Consider the following 14684-nt stretch of genomic DNA (forward strand, 5'->3'; position numbering starts at 1 on the left):
AGACAGGGCTGTTGCATCCACAAGTGTGTGTTCTCTGACCAATCAGTGTGCAGCGTTCCTACGTCACTGCCCAACTACACATACTTTAATATAGAGCTGGTCCCATATTTAGGAACAACAGCTTCCACTCTCCTTGAGAGGGTTTTCACAGGATTTTGAGTGAAGAACATTTCAGAGGTCAGGCACTGATGCTGAATGAGAAGGACTAGTTCAAAAGCTCCGTTCCAATCCATCATAAAGGTGATCGATGAGGTTTAAATTAGTCCTCTGCATAAGTCAGTCAAGTTCTTCAACACCTAACTCATGAAACCATGTCTTCATAGTCCTGCGTTGTGCATCGTTGTCCAGTGGGATAGAAAAGGGCCTTCCCCAAACCGAGCTATGCTGAGGGATTAAGGTTCCTCTTCAGCAGACAACAGGTCTTACCCAAACCCTGGACCATTATTCATCCCCCACCAAACATCACAGCCGGGACATGCAGTCAGGCAGGTACATTTCTCCTGATATCTACCAAACCCAGAGTCTCCCATCTGACCGTAAAGCAGAATAGCGTGATTTAGGGCTGCACGATTAATCGTTAAAAAAAATCGCAATCTCGATTCATGCTTGAACGCAATCTCATTTCCAAATGACGACGATTTAAAAAACGATTTTTTTTTTTTTATGTTTATTGTTTTTATGTTCAATGTTAGCTGTTACAAAGTTGATGGCAGTCTTTTATCAGGCACCTTCATATTTTTTGTAACGTTTACCTTTTGTATCGGCAGCTTCTTAATAGCAGCAAAAGGCAATGGGGGGTTCATCCCAGCCAGAGGAATAATTTGTTGCCTCAGAACTACAGGATCTGTTACAAGTCCCCTTTCTGAAAGGGTGTTCAACTCAGGGAGGAACAAATATTGTTCAAAATTGTTATTATTGTTTAAATTATTTAAAGGTTTGTGTAAAGAAGACAAGAGATGTTTATTGTTATTATATTTTTGTTCAGCTGTTGCAAAGTTTAAGTAATAAGTGCAATAAATTTTATATTGGAAAAAAATCGTGAGAGAATCGTGATCTCAATTCTAAGCAAAAAAATCGTGATTCTCATTTTGTCCAGAATCGTGCAGCCCTAGCGTGATTCATAACTCCACAAAGCACGTCGCCAATGCGCCACAGTCCAGTGCTGGTGAGCTCGACATCACTTCCTCATGCTTGGCATTGGACATGGAGATGTGGGACTTGAAACCCATTCGACAAAGCTCCTGTCACACCGTTCAAGTGATAACATTAATGTCAGTGGGCGTTCAGAAGTTTTCAGCCGTGGATTCGGCATGGCGTTGGTGACTTTTACACACCATGTGACTGAGCAGTTGACCCCACTATCACTATATGATTTGATGTGGGCTTCGTGCTGGTGCTTAATTTTATTTTACGAACATCAAACTATATACCACTACTCCCCTCTACTCTCTTAAAAGCGTAACTAAACACATATGCATGTCTTTATTCAGGTTGTCCAATTCATTTTCTATGAGAATTGATTGGAACATTTTTTTTTTGGCCATTACTCTTAATATGAGTAATAGCAACATGATCGCACTCATCTCATCAGAGTCACACTTGAGTTTAACATGACCGTGCTGCAGGAAACACCCCTACCCCTATGACTGATCTGGTACGAGTGGTCCAGCGTGGCCCTGTGACTCGGGGACCTATCCTTTGCCTGACCCTTTGATGGTGATCTCATGCTCATCCTCTGGAGGCCCCAGGCCAGAGCCACGGTATCCTGTAGGGGCCACACCTCAACCCCCTTCTCTCTCCAGACGGGCCCCTCACCACAGCCCATTGTTCTTTTACGATAATGACTTACCCGCTCTCGTCTACAGGCTATTTCCACTTTGATTTGGTCGGGGTCATATTTCGCATTTGAGGATGAACCGGACAAAGCTGTGGACAGATCAAAGGACAGAAAGGGGACCAACAGTTAGTTAATAGCTGTGATTTTAAAGAATAACTTGTGATGATAAAGGTTTGGGAGGTATTCAGTATCATGGTGCTCTCTTTACAGACGACAGATGCCCCCTGGATCTTTGTGTGTGACAGCTCACTGGAGACAAAGGGTGAACTGGGTGGAGGTGTTTAAAAAGGAGGGTGGGGTGAAGAAAGGAATGAGGATTTGGAAGATTTTCTATAGATCTGCATCCCCCACCGTTTCCTGAGGGGGCTTCAGCAATACAGCGTGTTCAAGCCAGATAATTAGGTCAGCCAAGGTCGGGCTTTTGTAGTCATGGAGGCTTCAGGTTAACACGTTTTCTCTTCCTTTCATTCTTTCTGTCCATCTAACGAAGCGCTGTGTATGTATGATCAACCAGGTGGGGGGAACAGGAGCTGGGTGAGTCTTACTGCTGGTGATGGAGTGGTTGTCCTCGTTGAGCTCGTGGAACAGCAACATCTCCTGCTGAGCCAGCTCCAGTCGCTGCTGCTTGACCAGGTACATCTCCTTCTTGGCTTTGAGGGCCTCCTGGGCCACCACCAGGTACTCCTTCAGCATGCGCTCCTGCTCCTGCCGCCATTGAGTCCGGGGGTTTTCAATCTGGGTGGTCTCTAATAAAAAGAACAGAAAAAAAAAACAACAACAAAAAAAAACAAAAGAACAGAAGTGCTGACATAAAAAGCATGTAACAGTCATAAAAGTGGTAGCTCATTGAATACGCATACTCTCTCTACATTTCAGTGGCCATTCAAAATCAAGTTTAACTTATTAAAAACTACAATTACAGTGAAATCTGATATTTGTGACACGATTGACATTTGTTTTATCTTGATTTTTTAAGGCGTGGAGACAAACGGCCTGGAATGTACTTACTGTTAATGTGGTCAATGTAGTAAACTCCCACTTGCTGGTCATAAACTTCCTCCCACCCCAGAGGCAGTTCATCTCCAACACAGTCAGCAAAAGTTAGCGGTTTAGTGATCCTAAAATAGAAAATTGGACATGTATTATTCACAGTACAGCTTATCAAACTGAACTTTTAAGATCATATCGATCAGTTTTATGGTCCCATTTTCCGTTTCATTTTAGTTATTCAGGGGATATCATGTGACATACAACCAGTGTAAATCTGGAATTACCTCTTCCTTATTCATTTTGTCCTGCTGCCATTAGGCGCCTGAGATATTGTGTTTCATTTATTACGTAAATAAAGATTTCACCGATAATGGAGGGGAAAGAAGAACTACAATTCATATACATGATCCAAATGTTTAATGGACTACTGTTGTAGTACAGCACCTTGATCAACTCTGTTGGCTGAAAGACTGTTGGCAGTTTTGAGGGGGACTCAAAATAGTCTGGATGCATGAGACTACTGTCTAATTATATACATCTTCAATATAAATGCAATCAATGCCTGGAGAAAAAAAGTCATACCAGTCATCAGTCAACAACAACAGAGCCAAACTGTGCCTAAGCTATTAAAAAAAGAACACTAGATAGCCTTGATCAGTGCTAAAGCTAGTATCTTCCTGCTAAAACATCCACCATCTCACATAATTACACTATTGGTTGAAACAAATCAATGACAAAAATCTGATTAATTGGTGCCTCTAAAAAGCCTCCTGAGTCAGCTCGACAAACTAATCACAGATAGTTACTAAACCTTTGGCTATATAGTTTGGGAACTACAGCTGGACAATACTGGGGAATTAAATACAATATCATTGTGGAAAAAAAGCTATGACAATATGACTTATGATATAAAAACAAATATTTAAGTATGCAGTGTTGCTTTTCTGACAACATTGACTCTAAACAGTAAACAACCAAGCCACAGAAATAAATAATAGGAAATGTATTACATGTACTACAACAACATGGTTTATTTGGTGGGGGGGGGGGGGGGGGGGGGGGATTACATCTAGCAACAACTGCTATATTGACAATGAACCAACTTAGTTGGGTGGAAATGCAGTCTCTTCATTACTTTAGCAGAAAACCTTTCAATATCAGGAAATTAAAGTAAAAATCATAAAGGTGAAAATTATTTTACAAAATTTAGGGCAGTGAAAACTCATTATTTGAGCTTGTTTAAAATAACATGTTTTATATCCTACATTGTTTTATTTTAACTTTATTTAACCAGGAGAACCTCGTTGAAATTAAAAATCTCTTTTTCCAATGTAACTGTAAATGATAGTAAATACATTTTCAAGTTAGCTTTATTCTTTAAACCTTTTGACTTTAACTTTGTTCATTAGACTCTTTAGAGTCATTAAAGTTTTTTTTTACTGGTTTGTGAAAAGAGTAACTCATCTAATAACAAATATAATTTCAGACTGCAATATACCCAAAGCACAACTTGACAGTTTCCTGTCTAAATGACTTAAGTCTAATATGTTTATGTGTATTTAACTCGACCTAATTAGCTTGCATGTTCAATTTGTTAGAAAAAAATAAACAAGCCAATTCTTTCATCATCCAAAATCTTTCATAGTATTACAAATGTAGTGATTAGATGACAGAAATAACTTTGTGGGAACACAATGGTTAAACTAATCAGGACTAATCCCGCCCACGCTGCAGCAGTGACCATGACAGGAAAGCTAATCACACTGATACACAACCGTCTCAATGAATTTAACACAGATCACTAGGCTATGTAACAGCAGGTGTGATGACAGTTGGGGCACAATTTATTGAAAACTCATTGTTATCTCAATATCAATATTGCAAAGACAAAATAAAAATATTGCAATAAAGTATATAGCCTTCCAAATGCTATATATTCACAGTAAACGACAATAAAGGTAGTAGCTCGGAGGCTAGTTTACATGGGGAGTACTGTTGCAGTTTCTTTTCTATTTTCTATTTATTTTTAATCATGCTGCTGGAAGAGAAATGCTACGTGTCTTTTTTGTGCTTCTGCATAGGCCATTTATTGCTTGGGGTAAAATATTGGTTTATGTATCACAAGTGTTATTGTCGTTGCAATTTTCATGTATGATATTGAATGTTTTCATTATCGTGCAGCACATTCAGTAACTGATAACCATCAATATGTATAGGCGAAGGTCCAGTAACCATGACCTCTTCCACTACAGTATGCTCACAATGCAGACGCTGCTTGAGGCCTGGTCCTGGAGAGGAATGCATACAATGAGGGGACGGACTAGAGAGAGTTGCTGAGACATTCTGTGCCACATTCCTGCTGAAGAGACGGGGCCCAGCAGCTCTCCCTCTGCACACCCAGGATCTCAGGACTTACTCACATCACTCCATCTTTCATTTATTTTGTTTTGTCAAAGAAGGGGTTTTCATTTACAGAGATACAAGTATGGTGGTGACACATGACACAATGATGACTCAGAGAAGCGGAAAAGTGAATCATCACTCTTAAAAAAAGGCTGTTATGAAAAAGATGTATTCATAAAAATGTCTAAAAAAAATTCAGGGAGTATTACTTAATCTTACTGGATGATGATTCAAACAGGCTCAAGTTCAATGAACTCATTTTTCATTAAATACACTTAAATATGAAAGGTTTTTTTTTTGTAATAAACTGTTAGATAATGTAGAAAGGGTTTGCAACAGTTGATATCAATTCATCAATACTTTGTTGATACAGGAAGGAACATTTCCTGCAGTAACTCAGTCAGAAATATAGAAACTTTAAAGATTATCAGAGTATGTTATCACTGTGGGCAGAAAAGATCTCCTGTTGTGGTCTGTCTTGCAGCAGACCTAAGGTAATTTCTGACTGAAGATGACTAGCCATTACCACATCATAATCCATAATCATCATTCTACAACGCTTATCAACAGAATCAGCAGTTTGTACTAACTTGATGTCAGCTAAACGCAACGGTAATTTTCGATTTCACCACTGAGTCAACATTTGAAATGAGATATGCTGCTGTAGACGTCTGCCAGCAGCGGCTGGACAGTGGCAATCTCATGGAGGAATTGGTCACCACAGCAAAATTGACATACATGTACCCAATGGCTTCACAGGCAACATGGCTGCATGTAGTACGAAGAAAAAGGGGCTTAAAACTCTTCAGAAACCAGTGGGTCACGTTACCAATGATTTATCAAACGTTTTTTTTTTTTTTTTTATATACAGTCAAGGGGTACATTCTGGAAAAACCATAAAGGTCTCAAATAAAAGCGTATACTTCAACATCTCACAAATGGAAGGGCAATCTGTTCATAGAGGTTGTTGTTTGATAGTCTGAATTTTTAAGAGCATGACACATCAAACGGTCTGACTGCCAGGATGACAACAACAAAATCCATGAGGGCAAAATTACATTGACTTCTTGTGAAAAGCCAAATTCAACCAACCACCAGTGCAGTCAACCCACCACTTTAAGAAAGGAGGAGAAAATCTTCTTGAGGCTAGTTTAACAGAAGTAAATGAGTCTCATAGCTTAATCTGGGCATGTCAAGTCGACATTCCTCAGCAAAAGTTGTCTAATACCAACACGGTGCCAAGTAAGCTAGACAGGCAGGTCTACCAGGAAACCAAACACCAATATCACTTTGAGAAAAAAACATGAAGAGCTGGAGATGATGAATACAGGCCGTTTTTACAACATAGGAGTGAAGTAACATTCAGATAAAGAGAAACTTTGTCTGAAAATGCCTTACAATCGAATGGCTTTAGAAACAGTATCCGATGGAGATGTTATCTCTTACATCAGCAACACCACAGCACTTCAGATGTTAAAGCAACACTATAAATTGGTCACCTTAAAATCAAAGCTTTGAAACTTTTCTGATGTTTTACTGACTTGAATGTGACCATTGCTACCGACAGCACACCAAGCTTGCCTGGAAGAACACTATGTAACTTGTGGTCCAGCTGAGGTCACTCTTAAGGCTGCTACACACCTCACAATCTCTTCAGTTGTATCAGATCATTACATCTCACACTGTACAACTTTGATTAGCTTATCTTGGGTATGGTATGTGCAGACTGTACAATGATGCCCCCTAAACCGCCGGCTATGACCTGTAAGTGGGGATGTAGGATTGCGTGATTCAATTCACTTAAAAAGTCTTTATTTCAAACATTATAGCAGTGTAAAATAACAGACATGTTTGAACATTATTAAACAATGAATACAAGAGACCCTTCTTTTGGTAGCAGCAGCAGTCTTGACGTGTTTGAAAAGGAGTAGGAAGAAGTAAAAAAAAAAAACAAAAAAAAAACGAGTTCCTACCCTTTGAATTAAATACTACGTTTTCAGATGGACCCTCATTAATAGATATCAAAAAATCTTAACGTATTTAGAAGTTACACAAATTAATAGTAATAATTTTACAGAGTATAAATATAAATGATCATCATTTACTGTGGTAAACAATCAAAATGCACCAATAAAATATCTCCGTAGTAGCTTCTCCATATGCTGATAATGCTTTGACAATTAGCAGGGAAGGAGAATGTGGTCCTGGACATGATTCGGGAGAAGAGGCCAAACTTGAATGCCAGTTTTGCAAAGAGAGCTTGGGGAAAGCAGCTGTAAAACCATAATACGATCCAGCCAGCACATACAAACATTAGCCGCAATAACCTGGAATGCCTTCACAGTGTTGACCTGTGTTGACTCAATTTCACCGAATCTGATTCTCTCTCAGAGTCCCATAAAGCTTGATTTCTTTTACCCTTCACTTTAATGTTCTTTTAAGGAATGGTGCTGGGTCACATTAATACATCATTTCACGTAGCATTTTAATTCGTATCAGTAAGTAGAATCAGCAGAGCTCACTTGTCAGCACCGAGGAAGTAAGGGAGAGAAAAAGAGTCAGTGAGGGACGGGACAATTGTAAATGTTGGAGTGGCATTTACTAGTTGGCAAGAGATGCAAGAAGAATGATGGAAGATTGATGTTGAACTCACCATCATCTTTCAGCACAAGTAAATCATGTCTTTCTAGCGGTGGCTGTCTTTTGTGTACTCACACTTCTTAGCTGGTGTTTGCTTGTTAATTATTCAGTTTCTGTTGCTTTAGGATGCCATTATGAGTTATGAGCAGTGCTTTGGTGTACTCTGACCAGAGCATGGCTAAAAATCTTCAGAGGAAGCACATTTATTTGGTGCACCGGTTAAATTACATCTAAATACCTTGCTGCATTGAAAGTTGGGATTTACCACCCACTGCTGTTGTAAACTAAAATGCTTCTTCATCAGTGGTTGATTCCGTTTGTCTCTGGGCTTCAGCTGGTTCAAGAAAAAACACAGCATGTATCGCCATCTGTGAGTAGGGCTCAACTCGAGTTTTATTTATAAAATTGCTTGACCACATTGGAACGGCAAGGAGCCCCCAGAAAGCCCAATACCCAACTCTCCTACAGTATTCCTTTGGAAGAGAGGTGTGAGTCCCATCTTTCATTAGTGGCTGATATCTTGGACAATTTAAATTCAAGCCTGATTTACCTTCACCCATCCATCCATCCATCCATCCATCCATCCATCCATCCATCACCACTTATGCCCATTCAGGGTCACAGGGATCTGCTGGAGCTTACTTCCAGGTCTCTTTGAGCAAAAGGCAGCGATACACCCTAGACAGGTCACCAGACCACCACAGGGCTGCATTTACTTTCATCAAGAATTCTCAATGAGAGAAAGAAATGCCCACACCAGTAGGCTATACCTCAACAAAAGCCTTCCCATATGTTCCTGTTAAATGTTGCAACAAAACATGGTGGGTACACCAATATACTCTCCAGGAGAAAAGATCCATCCATTTGTCATGTGAGGGGAAACTTCCTTTATTCTACACCACGGCATGTGTTCACTGAGTATAGTATATGACACTGCTGCAATATATATATATATATATATATATATATATATATATATATATAGATATGGATTTCTTACTTGTAGGGGATATTTATGTTTGATTCTTTGACATTACTCACAATCCCGTGTTGGAATTCAAGCCCTGTATGGGTTGGTTAAATACCATGAAGGCCTAAAATAATCACAGGCACATGTTTATCACTTATTTGGAAGTTGTCAAAAATATAAAAGAACATAAATATATACACCCTCCCGCAAGAGAATGTTGCTTTAATATAGAGGGTTGTGTCATCCATCCCTTAATACAATTACAGTCATCCATTTGTAGGTTTATGCTTTATATCATCTGCACACACTGCATTAGAATAAGTTTTACTCAATGTTGTTATGAGCATCAAACGTTACAGGCAAGTCTATGATTGAGAGCAGGGGTCACAACCAGCAACATGATTATTTTGGGGGTCAGGACTTGACAAGGTTGGGAAGCATTGCTTTAAATAACTGCAAAGATCTTCGGTAAACAACATCATCATGACGGCAGCAGGTTACAAGAAGTCTCACATGAGCAATGTGCTTTCAGAGCCAAATACTGAGACAAGGCAAACAAGAGCACATGCCCTACCTGCTCCTGCTCCTGCTTTAAGTGTTTGCAAAAGGTAAACAAATGTCTTGAGATTAACTGCACTCGAAAAAATACTTAAAGACACTCGCTACAAGAGAAGTCAAAAGTTGTGAAATAATAGAAAGTTATGGGGAAGCAGGTTCAGACGTTTTGCCATTTTTTGGACTGAAGGTGGTAAAAGCCATTGGATAGGAAACTATGTGACGTCAGAGGGAGGCTAATCCTGAACTGCTCTTTGACCTAGTCAGAGACAAACGTCCTCTCTGATCTGAATCTCAATATCTGAATGTTTGGTTTGTTACGCAGTCTTGTGACAGCAGCCTCTGTTTTTCCAAGTCATGTCTCGCTCTTGGGAGAGACTGTAACCGCCGCACAACAGAGTCTTAGAGGACACAGCAACACGGAGCAGCCCAGGGGTAATGTGATGACATGCATTTAAAGCATTTAGGCATAATACAGTATTAACTGAAGCTGCCTGTCTGAAGTGGCCACACCCCTTTAAACAATACGAATATCATTTTTAAATCAAACTCAACTGCACAGGTCTGAGAGAATAACATGCAACAGTCACTCCAGATATAATTTATTTATAAGCTGTTCATGCATATAGAGTATAGTCTACAAATACAAGATTTAATTCTATCAATATCTTTAATGCAAGCTTAGAGTCACATCAACGTTGACCCCCATTCCCCCTGCATACCTGACAAACAGCAGAAAAACTATTAAAAAAACCAATCAAACTTATATTGAGAAAGTTGTATAAAAACTATTAAAAATAGAATAGTTAATGATTAAAGGGCTATTACACTTTATGCTCATACCTTGTATGTTAAAATAGGGACATGCTCATTTGCCCAGCTGAATATTTTTAGTGTTGTTGATCCAACGAACCAAGACTGGAGTAAATCAGTCCTTGGATATCCAAAAATGAATATAATATTTAGTATTTACGTACACTCTTATTGAACCTTAAGCTTGAAAAGACCACTAACATCTTACAAAGCAGCTTCATCAACCAAGTCATTAGAACTAATATATAAAGTAAACATAAATACATAAAGAATAAATACATACATGTTATACATAAGTTCAAAACACAAATCACACACATACTGCCATAGTTGGTCAGGCTGCTCGGCCAGTGGAAAATGAATGCAGTTTTAAAAAAAGGTTTTTGTTATAATCTGTCACAAATACTCCAGGGTCTTCTTTCAGTTTAAAAGGGAGCAGAAATTGAGACAAACTTCTGAAAAGGGAAAAAATAGACTGAAAATGACAAGCATGTTCAGCTGTGGAGGAACAAGATGCGGCAGGCCCTGCTCATGTCATGCATAGTCCTAACAAAATATATTTAGTTGTGCAAGACATTTTCTAATTCAAGAATAATCTGTACCATCCTGGGTTGTCCCAGAGGATATTTCTATCTGCAGCAGCACTATCCCCTGCCCCTCCTCCTGTGGCTGGCGACAAGCTGCTGCATGGGAAAGGCATGTAAAATCAGAGCCCGGGCTGCTGGACCTCATCTGGTTGGTTAACCCAACAAAGTCCCTAGCCTGTTAAAATTTATCAAAAAGAAGACAAAATATTAATGCAACTCAGATTTCTTAATGGTACTCAAGATTTGGGTCATATCCCTCCGTTTGACCACAAAGAGCTCACAGAGCTCACAGAGAATTGACAGCCTGATTGTTCCATAACCCTAACAAAACCACGGCTGCCTTTCATAGGATTCATAGAGTTCACAATAAATATAAAAACTTGCAGCCCATCTATCCTCCAAACGTTTTCACTTAGATGAGCTGTCACCACAGCCCAATGCGGAGTGTACATGTGACACATATTTGAGGGCTGGGTTTTTATTGTGTGACAGTTCACAGTGTAAATAATGTGATAAAACAGTCAGAGGAAAACCACAGGAGAACAATAAGCAAGTTGCCTGCCTCAAATCCAAATCATGACGACAAACTCTTATAGCCACCGGAGTGTTTTATCATCCCCACAAACCAGCGGCTGAAGTCTACAAATACAAAGTAAGGACTAACCTCTGCATAACAAGCGATGCATGTGTAAGCAGAGAAAAAAAACAACCAAACAGATAACGAAACAAATATGATGATACTGACACATCGTCAAAGAACATTCTGCATGTTCTCATTTTTACTCCAAAGTTGTTTCATTCCCATATTGTGCGCATCAACTGAGAAAAAAACAACAAAAAACAACAACAAAGGCCGCAAGTGTAGTTGGCCTGAAAATTCCTCTGCGTGTCAAAAAAGAAATGTGAAAACAACTTTGGGTGGAATGTCATTTACGTCCAGCCTCTTTGAGGGGCTGGTGCTGCATTTCAGAGCAAAGCCAACAGCAGCTGACAGACAGACAGACAGACAGATAGACAGACAGACAGACAGCCGCTTCTCCCATTATGTGTTAATTCTAATAGAAATAGGTCTCTATAAGTAGACAGAGATCCCAGTCTCTGTACACATTTAGACGGCGTCCGGACACTTGGATGAGCCGAATGGGGTCAGCTGGGACAAAAGTAAAACTGTCTGGCTGGAAGATCCTTCACAGTTAAGGAGACTTGACATTTCTTAACTGTAAAATTGCTCAAATGAAAATGTTCAATTTTTTTCAATTCAATTTTTTTTAATATAGCTATTACAACAGAAGTTGTCTCTTACGTTGCTAATTCTTCATCATATTTACGTGTGATGGCACAATTCAGTAAACCTAGTTCAATATATTAAACATTTTACTTAAAAAGGTAACAGTTTGACTCTTTCTATAAAGAGATGGATGAGATTAACAATGCTCTCATATCTGCATTATACATCTGCAACTCCAGCAAGTAACCAGTTAGCTTATCTTGGCACAAAAGAATGGAAACACGGGGTTAGAGTTAACAAGGCTCTTCCAAAATAATATCCTGTCTATCCCATATTTTAGTTGTTAAATCAGCAGGAAAAAAAAAGGTGAAAAATGACAATGCTGACAGAAATGGCATCCCCGTGATATCTTGTAAACTCTCAGGAGCGAAAGACTAAGATGTGACTGTGCCTAATCAAAAAATATTCTTGAATGTACCTTAATGCCACCTCGTGCCATTTCTGAACCGTACAATTAATGCATCACACTTTAAAATATCAGTTTCAATTTAATTTAAAAAGGTATGTTTGATTACTTTTAGGAAGTATCACTAAGATCTCATGGTCTCTCCTCTGTACCATATAGACAGGGCCGCCGCAAGGGGTGTGCGAACCGTGCGACCGCACGGGGCCTCGCACCCCAAGGGGCCTCGCGCTATTTTTTTTCCTTTTTTCCCTTATAAATATCAACAGTCACGTTCGATTACAGACCTAAATGTGTACTAGTCTGTGCATATCAATAAATATATGTGCAATGATGCGCATGTCTGTTGTTCAATACAACTGATCAGACCAAGCGCAGACACAAGCTGCTCTGATCCAGACGGTGGAGTTGGAACAAACTGTCACACAATGTCGAGAGAACGAGACAGATTCAGGAAATTTCCATCAGGGGATGAAAAAAGAAAAAAACTAAAGAAAATGGAAGAGTTTAATGCCTCTCTGAAAGGCTTGTTTGATAAATTTGTTAGAAAAATCACCGATCCGACCGGGTCTCAAGCAGCCGCGGGGCCCCGCGTCGAGGCAAGAGATGATGATGAGGCAGGGGAAGGTATCCAGTATTTTGATAATTGGAGAGTTAAAATTGCTCATATAGACACCTGATCCGACCCGAAAAACCCAAAACTTTTTGGGTTTTTCGAAAAAACCCAAAAGTTTGCGAGGGCCCCCCCCGACCATTTCGCACAGGGCCTCGCAAATCTCCCAGGCGGCTCCGCATATAGAGATATACGTACTGTCTATGGTCCCTACTACAAGCATAAAAAACAGCCAAAGTTACTTTGGAGTTCCATCCTAGTCATCTCTTTTTTTCAAATTACATATTGCTTTACAACCCTATAGAGCTATATTTGATACCATGGAATACCAATTCCATTGAGAGACTTGGGAAAACATTAGTGGAAGAATAAATGAGAAAGACCAAGCAAGAAACCAAAACAAAGTAACTTAACCTCCATACCTTCCGGGGCCCAGCTGAGCTAGAAATTGCAAAAGTTCCTTTGGGCTATTTTAAGATATACACAAACACAGAAATCAATGAACTATGGCATATGTTGGGTGCATTTTGTTACATTTGAACTGAACCAGCATCAATGGCTTCATAAATCCTTTAAAACAATCATCCCATCCAGTATTTTAGACACTTGTTGCTTTCCCACTAATGTTTCTAACAAATTTAAGGTGCTGTGTGTGTTTGTCATTTGCAGCATATTAAAACAGCAAATCCAGTGACGTCCAGTACAGACCAAAAGTTTGGACACACCTTCTCATTCAAACAAATGGGGAAGTGTGTCCAAACTTTTGGTCTGTACTGTATAACACCCAAGTCCTCACGTCTTAGTTTTCTCACGTCATAGTGGTAGGGCAAAGAATGCCTGCTGTGGAAGAAAGCACCAAGACATAACATTTCTACAGGATTACTGAAATAAACAAAGATAAACTGTGTTATTACATATAAGGGTCTAACATCTCAGTTGCTACAGACTCAAGAAAGAAACAGCCTTGAACTTCACCTGAGGACAATACAGTGTCACTGCCGTTGGGCAGATGAGAGGCCGCAGTGCCACAAAAATAAAAACATAAACTCTTAGAGCCATCTTCATAGAGAAGCCGTTTTCTGCATTGTGTTAAAACAGTAGTGGACACAATAATAATATTGATATGTAATGAAAAAGAGAGATGAAGCTCTTGTTCCAGCTCAAATACTTGGCTTCAATTTGAGTACATTTGTACAATTTTGTACATTTGGTTTAGATAATGTAATTAAAATGATTAGATAATGATCATATGTAAAACTATGGAGAAGGAGGGTAGTTGAATGTTAATTTTAGTTATTCCACAGTATTGTCTAGGTCAAATACCGTATTATGGTCACAGAATGGCATGAAAAAGCAGCACAACTGTGGGGGAGGTCATTCAGACGTGATACTGACACACACAGTTGCTATCAGATAAATGGGTAACAATGCATGTGTGGAAGGGGTGGCCTCAAGTGAAACTACAGGGGAAATATTCAAACGTTTCTAAACTATAAATGATATTGGCTCGTTAGCTCACTATTATTAACTTTTGTTTAGCAACTGTGCACAGATGTACATGCCTTTTCTGCCAGTTTGTTCATAT

At 39.3% G+C, this 14684-nt stretch overlaps 1 protein-coding gene across 1 annotated transcript in view; it reads right to left on the bottom strand.

The window, feature by feature from the left end:
- The window catches only part of wwc3 (WWC family member 3), a 44619-nt gene that overhangs the window by 21760 nt on the left and 8175 nt on the right, over positions 1-14684 (bottom strand). The window contains exons 2-4 of the mRNA XM_061737888.1: positions 2846-2955; positions 2383-2583; positions 1850-1926 (exon numbers count right to left, since the gene is read on the bottom strand). Of these exons, the coding sequence (XP_061593872.1) occupies positions 1850-1926; positions 2383-2583; positions 2846-2955 (388 nt within the window). The remainder of the gene's footprint in view (positions 1-1849; positions 1927-2382; positions 2584-2845; positions 2956-14684) is intronic.

This window comes from Cololabis saira, chromosome 13 (genome assembly GCF_033807715.1).
Source record: "Cololabis saira isolate AMF1-May2022 chromosome 13, fColSai1.1, whole genome shotgun sequence".
NCBI lineage: Eukaryota > Metazoa > Chordata > Actinopteri > Beloniformes > Belonidae > Cololabis > Cololabis saira.